This window comes from Equus caballus, chromosome 1, assembly GCF_041296265.1.
Source record: "Equus caballus isolate H_3958 breed thoroughbred chromosome 1, TB-T2T, whole genome shotgun sequence".
Taxonomy (NCBI): domain Eukaryota; kingdom Metazoa; phylum Chordata; class Mammalia; order Perissodactyla; family Equidae; genus Equus; species Equus caballus.
This window is the reverse complement of record NC_091684.1, coordinates 138213861-138235871: the sequence shown is the minus strand read 5'-3', so window position 1 is coordinate 138235871 and position 22011 is coordinate 138213861. Positions and strand designations below refer to the sequence as shown.

At 38.5% G+C, this 22011-nt stretch overlaps 1 protein-coding gene across 15 annotated transcripts in view; it reads left to right on the top strand.

Moving 5' to 3' along the window:
- The window catches only part of MAP2K5 (mitogen-activated protein kinase kinase 5), a 245052-nt gene that overhangs the window by 24194 nt on the left and 198847 nt on the right, over window positions 1-22011 (top strand). For 14 of the 15 annotated variants that reach the window (XM_001496608.6, XM_070270028.1, XM_014733756.3 and 11 more), the window contains exons 3-5: window positions 2048-2115; window positions 17634-17703; window positions 21346-21386. In XM_001496608.6, the coding sequence (XP_001496658.1) occupies window positions 2048-2115; window positions 17634-17703; window positions 21346-21386 (179 nt within the window). The remainder of the gene's footprint in view (window positions 1-2047; window positions 2116-17633; window positions 17704-21345; window positions 21387-22011) is intronic. The other variant, XM_070270046.1, reaches the window with a different exon arrangement.

Sequence of the window (22011 nt, the reverse complement as noted above, 5' to 3'; positions counted from 1 at the left end):
TTTATAAAGTCTGTACCAAAAAAAAAAGGGAAAGTGCTAGGTTCCTATACAGACTTTTATATATTTAACATTACCTAGGAATGCACCTTCTTTGTTACTGAAGGTGACCACCGTGTGCCTTTTATACTGAAAATGGGCAGCTCTTGGTAGCATAATACCAGTAGTGACTCTTGACAGCTCCTACCTTTGTAGATATTTAGGCAGTGTGATTTGATACGATTTATATCGAGGTGAGAACTCTGCAGGAGTGAACCAGCATCCAGAATCCAGGAACAAATGCTTTGGAGAGACAACTCCAGTGAGAGCCGTTGGCTTGGTCAGCCAGCAGGGCTGGCTCAAGTGCAGGTTTCCATCTTGCTGTCAGATTGCTATTGGCTACTGAAGAGAAAAAGGAAGTAGCATTTTGCTCTGAAATAGGCTAATTAGGAGAGAACACATGCTCCCTCCTAGGTTCCCATGGTCTGGTCACCGAGCAGAGGGATATCTTCAGAAGTGCCGCTGGACAGGAGGGAGGGCCCCCTGACGTGTGGTGGGGCCCTAAGATCCGTGTGCTGAGCCGAACCGCCCCGTATTTTCAGTGAGAGTCCCCTGAGCATGTCATGCCGGCTTATTCTCTTTATGACCAGAGTTTCCTCTGTTTCTCCAGGCCTGTGATCAGGTTTCCTTCATCTGGTCAAATCAACAATTAGAAGCCCAGGAGTGACCAAAAAAATAATCACACTGATTGTTTAACAAGATCACCAGAGCTGAGGCATCCAAGTGAGAGCCTGCCCCTTTCAAGATGTCCCCTGGGAGTCTGTGTACTTTCCACAATGCTGCCGTTGCTCAAAATGTTCTTGGCATTTTTCTTCAGCTGTGCCACCATATAGGCTGTTCTCCTATTGACGGATCTTTATCTATAGAAAAATGAAGTAGCTAACTAAATATTTAGAAATGGCCAAAAGTCATTCTGAGTCCTGCCTGGCAGATAGTGAGGCAGGTGATCAGGCAGACAGTTCCATTTGGGGTTAAAAATGAGATGTGATATTTTCATGTGATTTATCTTCAGGTTCTTAAAGCAGTTTTTGAGGAGCTATTTCAAAACTATTTTGAATAAGAGAAGCGTCATTGAAATAAGTACATTGTTTCTGGATGTAGCTATTTAGATGATACATTTATTCAAATGCACACATTCTGGTTATATATTTTGTAAAGTCTTATTATCCTCCAGTTTTAAGACCGTTAAATTATTTCAAAATAGCATGCATCACCATTTGAAGCTTACTGTGGTCAGAGAGTACCCGATACGAATGAATGAAACTGTTCAGAAAGAGAAAGAAAGGTGCTAGACTGAGGGGTATGGGGAGAACTGTATTAGAGTTGCTTTGCAAGTTAACTTTGTGCTAGGTCCCCAAAAGGGAATGAAAAAAGGGACATGGGGAAATGAAATAAAAAGGGAATGAAAATAACTGTCCGACTGTCTGCATCGTAGGATCATTGTGAGGTTTTTGAGAAGGTGCTGTGTATGAAGCACAAGTCACAGTGCCTATAGTGGTGTTCAGGAAACGTTAGGCATTTTTCTGATGCTATTGTGACGTGGTAGATTGCCTGGGAGAGAGGAAGAATGGAGAAACAGAGCAATAGGGTGCTGTGAAGGAGAGAGAAGAGTACTGATAGTTGAACAAGAGTGGCCTCTCTCCGGTTTTTAAAGTTCTCCAAACCAAATCTGTTTAGTCATACTCCAGTGATGTTTACTTTTAACGTAGATACATGTCATGAATGACATGAGCAATATTTGAATTTTCAGCTGTCCCTAAGTTTTTTAGTTCTTTATTGAGATTCTGGTTGTGTTCTGAACAAAAACCAAAACTAAACAACAAACCAATAACCTCAACATCCCCAAAAATATGGTGTTGAGGATTTGAATATCAAGTTGTAAAAACCGATTGTGTTGTGTTCCCACCTGATGTGGTTTTTGCATATTAAAAAAATGGAAATCTTTTTTTTGTGGCAAATTCAGGAAAAAAACGCAAATCTTATCACTTGCATTATATTGCTTTTTAAACAGATGAAGATGAAGATGGTGATCGAATTACAGTGAGAAGTGATGAAGAAATGAAGGCAATGCTGTCATATGTAAGTACATTACAAATGAGGACTGTTTTTAAAATGTTAATGTAATTGAGGATGCTGTTTCTTGGCATAGGGAAGATATAAAAGTAAATCACAGTGTCGATAACATTTTTCTATATAATATATAAGGTTTTCAAAGATTTCCTTACGTGAAAGTTAAAGGCATTTTCAAAAGATGCTTACTGATAATATCATGAACATTAAGAATAATGCATCTTAATGACTTTTGCATTAGGTATGGTGCAGACTAAATGGACTATCAATTTCCTGTATTTTTTATGCAGTACTTAAAGTAACGGCTCATTAAAAATGAACCCCTGGGCTCTAAAAAATTTTTCAAAATCTACTTTCAACTGGAGATCTCTTTCACCCTTCCAGACAGACTACAGTTATAATGTAGCTGCAGGCTTAATATGGATACACGATTTAAAGATGTACTCTCAGTCATTTTATGCACTCACCACCCCTCAACCCCACCCCAAAATGAACTACAGGGTTACTTAATCAAAGTGACCTGAATATATCCTGAAATGGCTTTTCTTTTGTGTTTCAAATTTCGGTGAAAATTTGCATTAACATTCATCTCAGGACTGAAGTAGATAAACAAGAGAAAAGGGTACATTTCTAGAACTTAAGCTTGAAAAATTCAACTACTGTGAAGAGTCATAGCCTCCCTGAGCCCTGATTTGTGCTTTCCTCTTATGTGGTTTTATTTCCTCTTATTTGTTTTATTCTATTTTATCTGAGTTTGTGATCTGTTTATAAAACCTTCGCTAGTGATCTGGTAGAAAGAGCGTTGGGTTGGAAGTCAAGAGACCACTGCTCTCCTCTGGCTCCCTGGCCTTAGGCAAATCACTTAACCTTTCTGTGCTGTAGTTGCCTCATCTGTCAATTGCGGATAATAATACTTGTCCTTTCTACTGCACAGGGTCATTGTAATGATCAAATGGGATAATAGGATGTGAAAGCCCTTTGAAAAGTTAGAAGTCCTATACAAATGCAAAGTGGTATTATGGTGGAAATGCTGGAGCTGGGGCCCCTGCTTTCTAGTGAGGCTCTAATCTTAGCCAGCAGTTTGGTTGTAGGTTTTGATAGACGTCAACTTCAACCAGGATATTGTTTCATTGTAATGAAAACTATAAAATATCTGTATGGGTTTCCGCCAATAGTTTTAATTTAGGATAGGAGGAAAGAGAACAAGAAGGATGGCATGATTAACAGAGCGTTGCATTCAGACCAGCACAAAGTAGGAAAAGTCAATTTCCCATTGACTTCCCATTAACTTATTTGAGAGTCTTTGTGCCCTGAGAATTTAGAGCGGGGCTCATCAGTACCTTGAAAGGCAGAGTAGGATTGTCTGCTGCAAGGTCTAGCACTGGTGTTGATAGATTGGCTAACTCTCCTGAGAATGTGACATGCTTATTTTTAGAAAACGCATGCACACAGATGGGTTCTAGTATTTTCACGTATGTCCATTACAGAGAACTCACATCAGTGTACTTTCATTATGTCTCTGACATAATCACACACAAAGGTATGTTTTCAGTAATGTACTTTTGGGAAAATCTGACAAATTGTGCTTTTGGAGAAATGTTACTGCATGTGATCATAGTGATGATAATTATTTTCATTTCTAAGTGCCTAGTATATACTAGATTCTTCAGGTATTTAATTTTCTTACATCTTAAATTATCTACCTTTGTGAGGTAAATATCATCATCCCTAATTTTTAGATGAGGGAGCTATGGTTAAGAGATGTGCCCAAGGTCTTATAGCTAGTATATGTAATGTGAATATGGAATTTAAGCTCAGCTTTTCCTTATCCCAAAGCCCCTGCTCCTTTATGTTTCACACTCTTTCTCTCCCAACCACCTCCTTACACATTAGTTTGTCATCACCATTATTAAATTCTGAATGATTTATCCTTATATAATACCTTGAGATATCTGTTGTATATGTTTCTTATGACTTACGCTTATTTTCTCAAATGCAGTGTTTATTTTTGTCTTGTAGGAAAATATTAGAGTTGTAGAATTGTCCTTAAAAGTTGCTGAGATTTCTTGAGAGCCACTTTTTAGTCTGAACAGAAATCATCTAGCTCATTGATCCCCAAGTATTTGGATTTCATGAGCTAATCAGTCTTTCATTTTTAGCTTGGGGGACAGACATAGGCATAGTAACTTTTAATTTTGCCAAATAAAAAATTAATAAAATAAATAAACATAAAATTATCTACTGTTAACTATTATTTTATTAACAAAGAAAAACAGTGAGAGTCATTTAAAGATTAAAACACTGGGGCTCGAGAACTTAACCACTCAGCCACAGGGCCAGCCCCGAGAGAGAAGTTTCAATTCATTTAAAACTTAAATGGATTTCCTTTTCCTCCTGTCTGTTGCAGTAACCCCTGCCATTACATATTCTTTGTTTATGTAGAGTCAGACTCTGAATAAAGTAAAGAGTAGGGGAATCTCTTTCTCAAAGAAGCACAAACAAGGTTGGATGGCTTTGATTTTGATCTGTCTTGGTTCTTGTGGTCAGAATTCCTTTGGGTTCCAATTTTGTGAAAAAGTAAACCATTTGGACCTAATAGATTTTGGTTGATGGTCTTCAGTTGCCTATTATTAAAAACCTGCATTGGCCTTTATATTTTAGGTTCAATTTGACTCTGAAAAATTTTGATTCCAGGATTTGGGTGGTGGCATAGGGAAGATACTGACAAATGATGACGCATTTACTGTAAGAAAACAGCTTAGTTTTTCATGTGGAATTCAATACATTTGTAGTCTCCATAGTGTTTGTCTTTCTTTCTTTCTTTCTTTTTTTTCTGAGGAAGATTAGCCCTGAGCTAACATGTGTGCCCATCTTCCTCTTTTTTTGCCTAAGGAAGGTTAGCCCTGAGGGGCCGGCCCTGTGGCCAAGTGGTTAAGTTCGCACGCTCTGCTTTGGTGGCCCAGGGTTTCGCCAGTTTGCTTCCTGGGTGCGGACCTCCTCACTGCTCATCAAGCCCTGCTGAGGTGGCATCCCACATAGCAGAACCAGAAGGTCCTGCAACCAGCATATACAGCTAGTACTAGGGGGCTTTGGGGAGAAGAAGAAGAGGGAAAAAAAAATAGAAGATTGGCAACAGATGTTAGCTCAGGTGCCAATCTTTAAAAAAATAAAAAATAAAATAAATGTTGTTAAAAAAAAAAAAAAGATTAGCCCTGAGCTGACGTCTCTGCCAGTCCTCCTCCTCTTTATATGTGGGTCACTGCCACAGCATGGCTGACGAGTGGTGACGAGCCGTACCAGGGAACCAAACCAAAGAACCCAGACCACCTAAGTGGAGTGCACTGAACTTAACCACTATGCGACAGGGCTGGCCCCCCACTGTAATATTTCTTTAAAAGCCATATAGGAAAAGCAAAACTAGAAACACTTTTGCTGTAAATTTTTTAATCATTCTTTTTCATTGATTGCAAAGGTTAAATAAATAAATAGCCTGGATCTCTGCATAAAATAAAAAATTTGCAATGTCTAAGTTGAAACTTGCACAATTACTTTTTTCCCCCATTGGATGCAAGCATTTCTGGCTTTGTGCCAACAGAAGTGTAAGTTTTTATCAGTAATTTAAATAGATTTTTGTCTTAGACCTGAAAGTGTTGCCTTTTTAATTGAAAACTTATCAATTATTTAAATTGCTAGCAGCCTTAGGCTGTTAATTTTATGTGTGCCATAATAATGGCATACAGTGGTTTTTGATCCACGTGACACATGGAATATCACATTGTGGTAAGGATTTGTCGTGACAATAGGTTGTTGTGTGTTGTTAAATAATAACCAGCATATTAAACCAAAGTCTGTTGTCACACGTTAGTACCATTTTATGTAAGTTATTTAGAAGTTGTATTCTTTTCTTCATTAGATATATTTTTAAGAGATAATGAGAAGAAAACAAAGCTGTAATAAATTGTCTTTTAAGAAAATGTAAAGTAATTTGGTCTCCAAGGAGATATTTAATGTATGGAGAGAATTCAGCAGCCAAGTGTTATTACAGCAGCATTGTGATAGCTCTCTGCGTTTTGTTATGAGTTTGTGTTAATCAACAATCTGTTTTTATAGCGTAGTTTCTTGTAAGTTATGTTGTTAGAATATTCCACTTCTGGGATCATGGCTTTTCCTCTGACTCTATTGTTTCTTTTTAATTCCTCCATAAAGTATTTTTTTAATTAGAATTTGAAATGCTTTATTAGAGAAAAAATCCACCCAACCTGCATATTCTGAAAACTAAATACCTGATCATTACTAATTGTTTAAAGGGCCCTGTTAAATATTCCCTAAATGTAGTTTAAATTTTTTTGTTGTTCTTGTTTTTCTCTCTCATTTTCTAGAAAGACTGAAGACAGTATGCTGCATTTCTCCTTCCATCTTTTTGTGTTTGTTGTCTGGTAGTCCTGGCTTCATTTCCTTACAGCGTCAACCAGCAATGCTGGGCCCTGTTTATTGATTCATCATAAGCTTTGTCTATCATTGAGACCCAGTTATAGGAGGGGGTTATTTTAATGTTAACCTCTGCCTTTGGGTGACCTTTCATTAAGAAACTCAGCAGTACATCTTGTTCTTGTAAATGGATTCATATTTGTTTCTGCTAAATCCCATGTCTAGTAAAGGATTTATTATATGTGATTCTCTTGATACTGAGAGACTTATATGAGTGGAGCACAGTATTAACACAAATAGTTTTCTTCATTTTGCCTGTTCTCTCTTTATACCATTTTTCCACATTGCCAGAAGAGTATGGAACAAGTTTAATTGTAATGCCTCCCATTATGGCAGAGACCTTGTGTTTCCGTGGAGTGTAAGTATTCCCCTTGGTGTACTTGACTATAGCGTACCTTGTTAGATATTGGGTACTATGAGGGAAAATACTTTCTGACCTCTGAAGCACCTTGTAAATTGAGATATGATTAGCTTTATCCTAGAATGCATAACTTGGAGATTGCCTCTAAAATTCTATGGTTACTCAAATAGAGTTGGAAGGGAGCCTTAGAAGTCTTGTCCAACTGTTTCATTTTTTTTTTTTTTTTTAAGATTTTATTTTTTCCTTTTTCTCCCCAAAGCCCCCCGGCACATAGTTGTATATTCTTCGTTGTGGGTCCTTCTAGTTGTGGCATGTGGGACGCCGCCTCAGCGTGGTTTGATGAGCAGCGTCATGTCCGCGCCCAGGACTCGAACCAACGAAACACTGGGCCGCCTGCAGCGGAGCGCGCGAACTTAACCGCTCGGCCACGGGGCCAGCCCCTCAACTGTTTCATTTTATAGCCAAGGAAACTGAGGCCCAAGGAGATCAGATTCAGTAGGAGGTCACATTGCTAATGAGTGGGAAGTCCTGGACGCAGACTCCCAGTTTCTTCACTCCTGGTAGTTTTAAATGATGTTTTTGCTTTAGCACCTATTGAGGACCTGCTGAGGAAGCTTTGCAAATACTTTTTCCCTGGTAGCAAAAAATAATTCTGTCTACTAGAATGTTGGTCTACCTGAGTTTGAATAGGAATGTAAAAAATACTCTGGGCTTTTGAAGTTTAAAGATTTTGTTTGTACCTACAAGGCTGAGTTTTACCACAAAATTTGTTGCCTGCTTAGGAGTTGGACATTTAACAGTCTCAGGGCCTTTGCTATTAGAAGTTTTCTTCAGCGAGCAAAGAGAGTAGAAGCTCGTTTTCCATGTGGTGCTTTCAAATATGCCCCATATGAAGTAGGTCCTACTTCGAACTTACTTTGTACTCTGCAAAATCAGCTCAGCCTTCATTGAGTGGTTAGTCCCCTATTTCAATGCAGTTCCTCTGAACAACTGATAATGCAGTATATTCTCTCGGCAGGGTGGAGAAACTGAAAAGAGAGAGAAAGGCAAACTGAGTAAAATAAATAAATTGTTTTGGAAATTATTCAGTTTTTCTTAAATAATGACATGCTCTAAGCTGTAGGTGAAGTTTTTGTTTTGTCTTCTCATCCTAGTCAAAGAATAAAACTTTTTTCAGAGGCAGATTATTTTAACCCCCTGTCTGTGTTGTCTGGGACATTTGGATGCCCTCGAAATAGTGATAAAAATGTAGCCCCTTGGGGCCGGCCCAGTGGCGCAGCGGTTAAATGCACACGTTCCTCTTCTCGGCAGCCTGGGGTTCGCCAGTTCAGATCCTGGGTGCGGACATGGCACCACTTGGCACACCATGCTGTGGTAGGTGTCCCACAGATAAAGTAGAGTAAGATGGGCATGGATGTTAGCTCAGGGCCAGGCTTCCTCAGCAAAAAGAGGAGGACTGGCAGTCGTTAGCTCAGGACTAATCTTCCTCAAAAAAAAAAAAAAAGTAGCCCCTTATTTAGTCCCTGTTGTGAACCATCTTGGGGTATCTTTGCCAGCAAGAAGAAGAAGCATCCTCAAATTTGCATCAGAATGAGGGGTTTATTTTGCAGCTCCTGGAAGCAAAGAAAAGGATGAGCACAAGCAGGCCTCAGCTGGGGTGGCACCAGAGCAGTCTGGGGACCGCTGGCATAGGAGATTTGGACCACCAATATTTTTTCATTACTGTGGCTCCCAATTCAGCTCCATCTCTGTGAAGGGCTCAGCGTAGCCTGTAGGTTGGTTCCCCTGTGTGGTGGTGGTTGGCATGAGGGGGCAGAACCCCTGGGGGCTCTGGCTAAGAGCTTCTCTTCAAAAGATGTGGGTGGTGAGGAAATGAAGGCCCTCTAGCAGTAGCATTGGTGTGGGGCGCAACCAAGGTTGAGGCCCTTGTTGGCAGCTCCTGTGGAACCTCTGTGCGCTCAGGCCAGTTTTACTAGAAACAAGAGGGATATTTTCTACATGTGTCTGAAAGGTGGATGTGAATTTGCTACCATACTGTAAAGTTAGAGGAATTCAGTAAGTTATCGACTTCGGAAACATAATGTGTTCAAAACGGGATAAATTGAGGTAATTGAAAATTTCAAAACAAGTTGTTTCTCTCTAAATGTATGTTTCTTTATTACATTTATTATATGTTCCTTACTAATTTCTCACTACCTTGTTTTTTATTTATTTTTTAATAGCAGTTGAGCAGTAGGCCGGATCTTTATCAAAGCACTGTTGGAACTAGCTGAATAAAGTAGTCTCTTTATAAGGGAATGTCCCAGTTGGCCAACTGTCTGTGTGGCCTGATGGTCCTATTTTATTTAAGTGTCAAGTTCCCAGAAGCTACTATTTAAACTGCTCCTGCTTCAGAAGTATAGCAGAATTGCTTCAGCCTAGAAGTCAGGTGAAAGGTCAGTGTAGAGACTGGCCCAAACTAACTATGGTGATAACTCTTCAGCTGAGAGGATCCTACAGGTTTTGGACCCGTCACCGAATACAAATTTATACTCTTCTGCCAATGCACATTACCTTAAACTTAGCCAAGTTGAATTTCATCTGCTGTTGGCTGCCCAAACCTCTATTAAGACCTTCTGAAGCTCCCCTAATGCTCTTTATGGTTTTACTATCCAAAACAAATAGTGTTATCATTAAACTTGGCCAACTTACTGTCTTTTTCACTTCCAAATCATTAATGAATACATCTCTTCAATAACCTTAGCCTATAAACAGGCCCAAGAGTTGTTCCCTATTGACCTTTTCACTGGAAGACTTTTCGTTGTGATTTTCTTTCTCACTGTCTGATCAGTCCATGACCGTATGTGGCCCCTTGGTCTAGAGTCATTTAAGGAAGGGCATGTGCACATTGTAGTCACCTCAAGGCAGGGACAATGAGTTATTGGGGAGTCAGGGGACCTGAATCCAGGTAATTAAATATAGTTATTAATTTGGTATTCAAAATAGATTGACTTCATATGTTATTTTTGACTACTGGAGCAGTTGTGTGCTTCCTGAGAGGTCAGTGTCACAGAGGGAAAGCCTCTTAATGTAGAGTATAAGAAGTAATTGAAAGAAGGTATAACTGATGACACATCTGAGTGGTGTTGTAATTGAATTTGTAGCCATTTGGCAGAGTTAAGATTGTTGAGTTCTTCACTGGGAAAACTAATAAATTAACTATGGACTGCAAATAGTTGGCTAGTTTATTGATTATTGCTGTGATTACTGACTGAGCCACATGTAATGGGGGTATGCTTGCAGTATTGACAAAGCAAGAATTTGAAAATTTTATCATTAATAGGAAAAACCAGCATGCATATTCCTTATAAGTTGAAATATTGTACTAATTATGTTGTCTGTTAGAAAGTATGCTAAAGAGAGATTTAGGAAACTGTCCTGTTATAAAGGTGTAGAAGAAGAAGAAGCAAACCTGATTTGATGTGTAAGACTTGCCGCTGAGTGAGTCAGAGGGTGCGACCAGGGCGAGTAGTGGGCATGGCCGCATTAGTTCCTGCCTGCCTTCTTCCCTTGTGTGGCACCTCTTAAGTGTAGGGCACAGTGCTAGGCACTGTATGCCAGTAGTTTCTTAGGTTTTTGGAGACTCAGGTATTTTTGAACATCTGAGGAAGATTGTTTATTCTTTTCTCAGAAATTTCACACAATGCAACATTTCACATATAATTTGAGGAAATTCAAGGATCTTCTAAAGCTCATATAGACCCGAGATTAATACCTCTGCCATAAAAGGTAATAAAAACACATAAGACGTAGTCCCTGTCCTTGATGAACTTCCAGAAGAGAAACAGACAGTGTTCCTTATGATACCCTTCTGCTTATTTTATTGTTTATAGTACTGTAGTTACTGAGGGAAGGGGAGGCAATGCTGACTCGGCCTTGGTGAATCAGTTAGTTAAATTATACCTCTGTACTTGGTCTGAAAATCTCAGGGATCTTGTGGGTGGTTTCTGTGTCACTCTATTGTTAAGAACATTTTTCTTCTATGTACTGTTTTCTTGGAAGTGGGAGCTTCATGGTACTGTGCCCTATTTCAAGATTTTTTCGGGGCCGGCCCAGTGGCACAGCAGTTAAGTGCGCACGTTCTGCTTTGGCGGCCCGGGGTTCACTGGTTCAGATCCCGGGTGCAGACATGGCACTGCTTGGCAAGCCATGCTGTGGTAGGCGTCCCACATGTAAAGTAGAGGAAGATGGGCATGGATGTTAGCTCAGGGCCAGTCTTCCTCAGCAAAAAGAGGAGGATTGGCAGCAGTCAGCTCAGGGCTAATCTTCCTCAAAGAAAAAAAAATGATTTTGTTTGGGGCTGGCCCCGTGGCCGAGTGGTTAAGTTCGCCAGCCTGGGGTTTCACCGGTTTGAATCCTGGGCGCGGACATGGCACCGCTCATAAAGCCCTGCAGAGGCAGCATCCCACATGCCACAACTAGAGGGACCCACAACCAAAAATACACAACTATGTATGGGGGGGTAAAAAGAAAAATAAAATCTTTAAAAAAAAAAAAAGATTTTTTTCAAGTACTTTATAGGAAGGTTTCCTATACATCAGCTCCTTTGGTTTTGATCTTCCTAACACCTTTAGGAGGTCAGCAAGGCAAGTATTTTTCCAACTTTTACAGCCCAGGAGACTGAGGCACAAATTGCATAACTTTCTCCAGGTCACACAGCTAGTAAATGTAGAGCGGGGACCTGAGATCACTCACTGATTTGCTCACTTAGTTGTACAGCCAGGTTTTCTTACAGTAAATATTTATGAGATGGCAACTGTCTGGCCGAGTGCTCTGCTAGGTGGTGGAGGTGCAGTGAATATATAGCTCATTCCTTCAAGGGGCTTATGGTCCAGTCAGGCAGATTAACAAAAAAAGAAATAGTATTCAGTATGGGAGGACAAGAAAAACCCATAGTTACCAGGCAGAGTGATAAGTGCCATAATATGCTTGTGTTAGGTGCCCTATGAGCACAAGGAAGGAGCACCTGATCTAGCTTTGGGGACAGAGACGGCTTCCTGAAGAGGGTGGTGTATAGGTGGAGTAAGCTAGGACAAGGGGACTGGAAAGGGTGTTTTGGGCAGAGAGAACAGTGTGTTTAAAGGCTCAGGTGAAAGGATGCTCGGTGCATTCAGGAGGAGCTAAGCTACCTGCAACTCAGTGTGGTGTGGATAGTGAGGGAGGGAGCATATGAGATGAGTTTGGGAAGAAAGGTGGGCTAGATCATGAAGGGCCCTATCTTGAGGGATTTGGAAAGTGAGGAAGATGGAGAGTTAATGAGACTGGTGATTGACTGAACGTGGGGAAGAAGGAAAGAGAGGTGGTCTGGACTGCTTCCAGATATCTGGTTTGGAAAACTAGGTCATGCTGATCTCATTCACTGAGATAATGAACCCAGGTGGCAGAAGGCAGGTCCAGGGCATGAGGGCGAGGTGGGAGAGGTAGGGATCTGTTCAATTTGAGGAGCCTCTGGACAACCCATTAGGTATCTTCCAAATCTTAGGAGAGAAATCTGGGTTGGAAATAAAGATTTGTGATTCATCAGCTCCTAATTAGTCTCAATGACTCCTCTGGTAATTGAAACCTTTGAAGTGGCTGAAGTTAACTCAAGGAGAGTATAAAATAAGAAGAGAAGGTTGATGAAAAACCATAGGGAACTCCAGCATTTAGAGGAGGAGTGGGGAAAAAACCACTTAGAGGAAACTGAGTAGAGTGGTTAGAGAGGTAGGAGGAAAACCAAAGGAGGGTCGCTAAAGAAAGAGGGAGAGGTCACCCGTCAGCACAGGTGTCTTTGCACTGCACAGTCCTGTGCTTCCCAAGTCTCTGAAAGATGAGGTGACATGGCCTAACTCCCACAGGGTATGAGTGAAGAAGCCACACCCTCCACTAGCTCAGCAGTCTACCCAGTAGCCCAGTTTATTTAGTTAAATGTTTTGAGGTATGAGAAATATGAGATAACTTATCTTTTGGCTCTTAAATAGTATACATATATTTTATGTTCTGAGTGTATGGACTAGAATGAAAGAAGTGCTTTTCTTGGTTCACTGATAAACCATTTGCTTCGTATGGTGAGATGGGGTAGTGATACTTGTGGAAGAGGATAGGGTTGTGAGAAATTAAATGAATAAACATATATACATAGTACCGAGCCAACGCACAGTAGGGATTCAGTATGTGATAGCTGTTTCTGTGTGTGTGCATCTCTCTCTCTTTTTGTCTCTCTCTCTTAATAGAGAACTTGTGCCTTAAATTAAACTATGCTGTTTTGGAACTCAAGTTTTTTATATGGCAGATTTCCATGAAAAAAATCTTGTAATTATTGATTGAATTGTGCTGTTAGAATTAAAATTAGGTTTCTAACAAATAGGAACACTGTTTGATGAACTTGCAAACAAAACAGAGCCAAAAATTGTACTTGCTATCCCCTTGTTGAATCTGGCCCTCTGTTTCAAATTAATTAGATTTTTGGATAACTATGCTAAACTTTGTCACATCCTTATTAAAATTGTTTAAGGATTTTGAAGAACATCTCAGAGGGCCTCTGAAACTAATCTGACTCTGGTACTGGAGATTCCATTAGCAGTCACAAAACTGATTAATCTTTTACTCAGCTTATTGATTATTGCTGCAATTACTGCATGTAACGGATTCTGCAAGAGATCCCAGCAGAAAACACATTTTATAACTGTTGGTGATGTATTCAGTTTGAAAGCAATATTTTGTACTTTTTATACATAACTATCTTTGTGTTTTTAAATGATGAGAACACTTCTACTCAGTTAATATTGTTTCAATATTAGGAGGTCCACTTTTTAATTTCTCATCTACTACTAATGCATTATAGTTTACAAAGTGCCTTCCCTAATTCTATTGCTACAGTGTAATTTTGAGCTTCACAGTATCCATATGTAATAAAGTAGGCATCTTTACTCTCATTTGGAGGAAACTAAGCTTCAGTGAAGTTAAACGACTTCCTGAAGGCTACACAAGTTATTAAGTAGCAAAATCAGTATTGGATCTCATTTCAATCAATAAATACCTGTCGAACACCTACTATGTGCAGGTCTTTGTGTTAGGGGTAATGAAAGCCAGGATCAGATTATAGAGATTAAGCTAAGGAAGTTATTTGGATAACTTCAGTTTTGGCTCCATTAATGTTATATCGGTGACTTTGTTACTTTTCTGTACAAGCCATGTTAAGTATCTTGGTGTACAAGATTTATGTTTTTGTTTGTTTTTTCATTTTGTTTAATAGAAGTTTTGCTTTTGTCATCATTGCTTATTTTATCACTATTTAGAACAAAATTGGAAAGAATCCCTTTAAAGGGAAAATACATAAAAACACTGAGAGATGATCAAGATCTAAAAACAACTTGCTTTGCAGCTTATTAAGTGCTGTCTTACCTTTTTCTTCATGTGAGTCTCACAATAATCTTGTGGGTAAAAGATCATCTTCATTTTACAAATGAGTCAGCTGAGGTGCAGGGTGTGTTTCCTCCCTGGAGTCGTGTGCTAGCAAATGGACAGCTCTGAGACTCCTGGGTTTGAGTCCTTTAACACCTCCAGTGCCTGGCTTGTCTCACTGGGCAGCACAGGCCTCGTGGCCCACCTGGACTGCTCTGTGCCAGGAGGTATCACACATGGCCTCAAGTTTTATCCTTGTCCCTTGGGGAATGCTATGTAAGCAGTGGCCTGAGCTCCTGGGACTGGTGCCTCATTGGCAGCCACCGGCCCTCACAGGCCTGCTGGTCAGAGATCAGTTGCCTAGAGTGGACCCACGCCATGGGTTTAATTACCACCCTTCGTAGCTTCTCCTTGATGGTGAATTACTTTGCTGCGTGGATCACAAGCTTCTCTGTTAATACAAACACACATCAAACCTGGTATTTCAGCAACAGAAAATGTTCCTTGGCTTTGGAGGAATTGAGAGAGCAAAAAAGCAAATCTTAACTACTTGCTTTAGAGACGTTAGCGAGTGGCATACTAATATGATTACTGTGGCTGCTAATCATAGTACGAAGAACTGTATAGATTGCTAAAAAATTGTCACAGTGATTATAAAAGCATATACAGTTTGCCATTTGATTTGGCACATATCTGAAATGAAAGGGAAACTATTTTTATTTACTTATTTTGTGAGGTAAATAAATAATGTTGGAAAACAGGTCAATTTCATGCATGTAAGGTTTTATAGTAGGGAAAAAATGCGTTGCACCTGTTCTAACCCTTTACATTTGAGGTTATTTGTTTTCAAACTTGACCCCAAGCTCCAGTTTGAGACAACTATAATTAATTTGTTAGAGAAAGCATAAGGGTATTTTATTTATTTTCATTTCTAGGACTGTGGCAAAGTAGTAACTGAAATTACTAACCTCTTGTACATAGCAGTTAATTAAAGAAAAGCATTAACTATAGGAGAACACCACCACTGCTGTTGTCTTGTATCAGTATAAAAAGGCAGTAATTTTTTTGACAGCTGCTGATTGGAAAGTTGCTTGCAGCCTTCCAGAAGCAAGGGGGTACATGCTGTGGATCAATAACCGGCAAATTTCCCATTAAAAAGAATACCTGAGCAATGTTCCAAATAGCCACTGGCATCTTAATTTTCCATGGAAACCTCAAATACTTGTGTGCTGAGGACAAGTCATTTTCGGACAATTTTTCCAGACTACTTGTTAACAGTTATTGCTGTCCCAAAAGGTTGACAGCCTACATGATTGATATTTCATTTACTTGTCATCACTGTTTGAGTAATGGCGAGTGCTATATTTCTGTGGTTTTGAGGAACATAGTCTCCTGAAAGGCATTCGCCTTAGTGTGTATTCCAGAGTATGTCACACATGTTTATGCTGTATGTATATAAGTTTTTGCATTCATAGAAGGAGAGGATTGGTTTCCTTTACAGTTTGAAAGCCTTTGGAGAGCAGGGTACACTTATATCAGTCCATAGCTATCAAAGATCTACCTTGGGGGCCAGCCCTGGGGCTGAGTGGTTAAGTTTGTGCGCTCCGCTTTGGAGGCCCAGGGTTTCACCAGTTCGGATCCTAGCTCTGCTCATCAGGCCACGCTGAGGTGGTGTCCCACATAGCAGAGCCAGAAAGACCTACAACTAGAATGTACAACTATGTACTGGGGGGCATTAGGGAGAAGAAGAAGAAGAGGAAAAAAGAAGATTGGCAACAGATATTACCTCAGGTGCCAGTCTTTAAAAAACAAAAAAAATCTACCTTCACTTTATTTGTTTTTAGGGCCAAGAGCTTTAGACTTGTTAACTTGTGATTCCCAAGATAATGTAGAATTTTATAGCTCCACATTCTTTTTTTTTTTTGGAGGAAGATTAGTCCTGAGGTAACATCTGCTGCCAATCCTCCTCTTTTTGCTGAGGAAGACTGGCCCTGAGCTAACATCCATGCCCATCTTCCTCTACTTTATATGTGGGACGCCTGCCACAGCATGGCTTGCCAAGTGGTGCTATGTTCACACCCGGGATCTGAACTGGCGAACCCCGGGCTGCTGAAGTGGAACGTGCGTACTTAACCACTGTGCCACTGCGCCGCCCCCAACTCCACATTATTTCTAAGAGAAAAAACTTGATCTTGTAATAATTTTAATGTATATGAAAGCAATAGGAAGATATGTGTATATATATCTTCTAAAAAGAAACTTTTAGAATGTCAGCAAATAATTATCAAGGAAGAATTTCCTGAAAATGTGATAGTTAAGTTACGAGTGTGTTTTTAATATAAAAACAGCGAGGATTAAAGGGGATTTCTGCTCTGTGATAGCCCCTCAAAACACAAAATCACTGGTTTTCATCATTGATGTTTTTCCACCAAGAACATCACTTTTTTGTTTGTCAAGTGATAAAAGAAGTGAGGTTACAGAAGCCATCTCCAGGTTGGGCGGACATATGCTCACCAGTTAGCATGTTAAGGAAAATGGGAATCAGACCATAATACAACCTACTGAATGAATTTGTGTTTATGAAGGAGTGTGAAAACACTTGGAACTTTATTTTTTTGTGCCTGGAATTTTAAAGTGAAATTTGATGTGAAGTGTTTATGAGACTAAAACATGAAAGGTATGTTTGCTTGAAAGTGGGCTACCTTTTTATCATATTAATCCTGTCATCTGTGGATGGATCATATCTTGTTTGCTCATTTCACAGTCTCTATGACTTAGATTTCCATTATCTGTGCATTTTTTACACAAATATGAATGTTTTATTAACTAACTGGCATATCGATCCAAGCTAAATGTGAGGTGTCTTCATTTTGCTTTGCAAAATTTGGGGAAAAAGAACAAGAGGCAATTTGAGAAATTTCCACTAAGATGCTTTTTGTGTCATTTCAAATACATATCATTTTCAAAATATTTCTAGAGATCCAGTATTAGATTAGTATTAGACCTTAGATTAAGGTCTTAATCCACATTTTTACTTTTAAAGATAAACGACAGTGTGGAGGGTAACACTGTACCGTATGTTCAATCCTGAATATTCGCTATAGTCATTTTGATGTGCAAATAGGGAAAAAATATTCTCGAGGCTGATATGTATATACTAGCAATTTGCAAAAGTACTATGAATTAAACAACCCATAAGTGTCTGTTCCAGTATTCATACATTACTGAGTAATCTCTTTCTATAATCTCTTTGCAGTATTATTCCACAGTAATGGAACAGCAAGTAAATGGACAGTTAATAGAGCCTCTGCAGATATTTCCAAGAGGTAATGTTGAACAAATTCTAATCAACAATGATTATTTCAGTAAACTATTTCATCAACAGTTATGTTTTCCAAAGGTTTAAATGCACATAACATGATGTTTAGCTCTTAATTTGAAAAAACCAAAGAAGTATTCATTATCGTGGGGATTGCAGGCTATATTATAGTTATGGCAGATAAAATATCTAATTTACTAGAGTAAATTAAGCTAACTAGATTGTGTTTTTGTTTTTAAAGTGCATACTTACATTTGCTTAAAGAACTCTTTGGGGGTCCACATGGGTTCTAAACCAAGGCAAATGAATGACTTTAATTTTGGATATTTATAAATTCTGACTCATGATGATAGCCAAAGCTGCTGCTGAGGAGAAAGCTTTTGGCTAGTACCGAAGCTAAGATTTGCTGAGGGGTTTTAGGAGAGAAATTTTGGTGGAATGTTTGGTGCTTGATCTTTTCAGGAGGCATTTTCTAAATAATGTAAAATCCTTGTAAATGGGAACTCCATTGTCAAAATCTCCAAAAATATGAGCTGATGAGGGTGGGTCTTGGTGAATCACCTGGTCAAATAATTTTCTTTTTCCCTTTTAGGTTTGACGGTACTAGCCTTATATCAGATGTGATTATTCCACTATATATAAATGTTCCCTCAAAATTTGAATAATGGTGGAAAAGAACAGTTTAGTAAACCGTTAAGTCTTTCACCCATTATTCATTGCCCGACTTGGAATCCATGTTTTCTAACTGATGGGACAGATGAGGAAATTCTCTGAGTAACTCTTCTAGAAATAACTTAATTGAAATAATTAAAAGCTAAAAGTACTTTGGTTAACTGATACTGTAAATATATCATGGTATGAGTTTTCCAATTAAACATTCTAGACTTTCATTACCTGTAACTCTCTGAATTTTGAATGGCTCAATTAACCAGCAGACTCTTATTCTCATTGATTAAGTCTCCAAAGGCAGCCGGCTCGGCCAGCCTGTGAGAAGATCTGGGTTCAAGAGTAATCCTGCTTTTCTAGCGTTAATGTGAGTGGCAGGATTGGGAGTACTTAGTACATTATTAATAATAACCTACTAAAGAGCTAGGTAAGTAAATAAAATTGAGCCTTTGATAGTGTGTCTGAAACAAGGATTATGATTAATCCAGTTCTCTTGCACCTGAAGACTGAAAGCTGAAACAGAAAAAAAGAAATGTTACTATTTCTATGTATTAGGTCAATAACAAGGATGCAGACTGTTTCTTCATGTTTTCCATGACTAGAGAATTTGGGCAAGTTTCAAAATTGTTTCTCCACAAACAGTATTGTTTTACCAGCTGGAAATTTCCGTTAGCTTCTTCCCTACTTGATGACATTATAGCTCTGTTTTTGTAGCAAATCCTAGTACAGTGTCCTGGAGAATTGTAGTTCCAATACTGTGGGTCTTCTTTTTTTTTTTCCCAATAAAATATTTATTTCTCTTCATCCAAAATCTTTTCAAGTTTTGTTTTGTGAGCAGTCCCTGTCAGTGTCACAGTTCATACTGTTGTGCCCCCTCCCATAATAACAACCATTGTTAGACACCTCCTCTGTTCAGGCACTAATATTGCTTTAAGTGTCATCCATCATTTCTCATTCTCCCAATCTAATTCTATTAGGTATTATTGCTTCCATTTTATAGATGGGACTATTAAGATTCAGAGAAGTTAAGCAACTCAGAGTCACACAGTTTATAAGTGGTTAATATACCCTTTGAGTAAGAATTTTGTTTAAATTATAATTTACTTAAAGTGTAAGGGCATCTAAGTTACAATATTAGTGGAGTGTGCATGGGTGTAGTTTGGAGGGCGTGCTAGGAGTGTGGACAGAGTATATTGTAGGGAGGAGATACTTGAAAGAAGAAAATAGATGAGATGTTAATGTCACATATAGTCCTAGTACAGAACATATGAGGCTCCAACATATTATTAAACATAGTTCTTCGAAGACAAATTTACATTTTTTAAAATATAAGGCTCAGTCTCCCTATCTCTATGGTGTTTTTACATGCTATTGTACAAGTCTTTAGTTTTTTGTAGTCTTTTGCTTTTTGCTTACTTATTTACATGTTATGTCGATAAGGACGATTATGCAAATTTCTACAATTAGGGTATAGACATGTTGTGTATGTTACCTGGGTCTACCTTGATGGTTAGAGACCCTCAGACATTAGATTCCATGATCAGGCCCCACTTTACAAAGGATCTCTAGACTGAACAAGTTAGAAGGACAGGAGAAAACACTTCTGTTCTACATCAGATGTGAATAAATATGAAAATTTATTAGCTTTATAGTAACTTCTGACTCCATAACTGTAGGAAATATGAGGTTAGTGGGTTTTTAAAATACTGTTTAGATTTCTAATCTTAAAAGTTTGAGAAGCCAGTTGAGGAACGAGGCAGATGTTAAGGTAAGAGATAAGATCTGATGTCTGTCTCTAATTCCTTAGTTAGGTACTTTCTTATTAAGTGAAGTTTATGAATGCACTGGGTACTTTAGTGGAAATACTCTGAAGTGTTGTCTTAGTGAGTATTAATGGTCCCTCAAGGAATAGGCATCAAATGTATGTGACTGTTCTTTTGTTCAAAAACTTAATTTCCATTTTAAGGAAAGAAGATCTGGAGTCTTAATTTTAATGTATTTTAGAAAAACAAAATACTTTATTAAAGTTTAGATATATTTTCTAGGAAAATCAATTTGAATATACTTGACATGCAAAATTAAAGCAACTGATGTGCTTTGTAATTATTGCCCACATCTTAGTATTAAATAGCTCTGTTTCTTGTTGTCAGAAAACAGGAAAAATACATGTATATCTGAGAGAGAGGTAAAAAAAATCAAATTCATCCTTCCCCAAACAATCAATCAAAATTGACGGCCCCTTAACATACAATATGTGGGGCACTGTAGTTTTCAGATGGAAGCAGCCTCTAACATGGGTAGGAAGCTTTTGTATTTTTAACATTTGGTGAAGAAGCATTTGCTGAATTGGAAAGGTACTGAGCTGTAACTCAGGATGATGTGAGAAAATTATTATTTTTCCTGGCACTGCTTTATCTTTAGATTTAAATATTAGCAAATGTCAAGATTTGTAAGAAATGCAGTGAAATTAGTGATATCTCTGTATTTTAATAAATTTAACTGCTTATTGCTGTGCAAACTAATATTGAATATTTCACCCTATACTATCTACAATCTTTTTGTCGTTAAAAGACCCTTCTTTCACTCCCTCTGCCCTACCTCCCACCCCAAACCCTAGCTATTTTCAAAATAGTTTAAGTGATAGCAGATATACAATGTAATAGAGTGAGGAAAGATTGCAGAAATTTGAATTATGAAAGGAATATAATCATTTTAGCTGAGTTAACTTGATTTTTATATGTTTTAAGCAGAAATTGGAATTTATATGAGGTGGTGTCAGAAAGCTCTTTGCATTTATAAATGCTCACTCCTGCAAGTTAAAAACCCTGGTTCATAATTCCCACTTTGGGTCTTGGGAGCCACTTTTCAATCATTTCTCTCTGCTAATTTTGGTGTCACCCTCATTTCTTTTTAAACGATTCATTTTGAGCAAATTCGTAAATGGCCCTGATGTGTTCTACAATTTAGTCAATTACTGTTTCAGCCTGCAAGCCTCCTGGGGAACGGAACATACATGGCCTGAAGGTACGAATTTCAATAATTGTTTCAGTAAAGTTAGATGGATTTGTAATGCTGTGTTCCACTTATTGAAATGTCAAATAAAACTGCACTTTCTCAAGCTCTGACAAGCGATCCTTTTTTTTTTTTAAACGGGAGGTGGAGGGGGATTCGTCTTTAGTATTTGCTTAATATGTGTATATATTTGGATACAGGGGTTTTGGTGCCATATTTTTTGTTATTTGGAATTGTTTTGTTGGTCCCTTTCTTCAGGATGATCCTGGGTACTGGTCTCCGCAAAGATTTATTTGAGTGCAAATATAGACTTCATTTCTGTGATTAATTAAGCACATAAGCATATTGCACACAGAATACCCCCCTCTTCTTTTGACATATTTATGCTAGAAACATATATCTATTTAATGTCTTTTTATTGTTCTGTGAATTTTGAATTCTGGGTTTCTGCTTAAGGCTTCACATTTGAAGGAAAAGCTGGCTATTGTATTAGACGGAAGCATTTTATAATTAATTACTTGGGCCTTATTTTTCAGTGAATAAGAAACATTCTTCGGTTTTCTGCTTGGTTTTAGAACTGGAAGGATATGACAACTTGAGATTTACTACTAATCCCTGGATGTATTCTTTTGTTTTA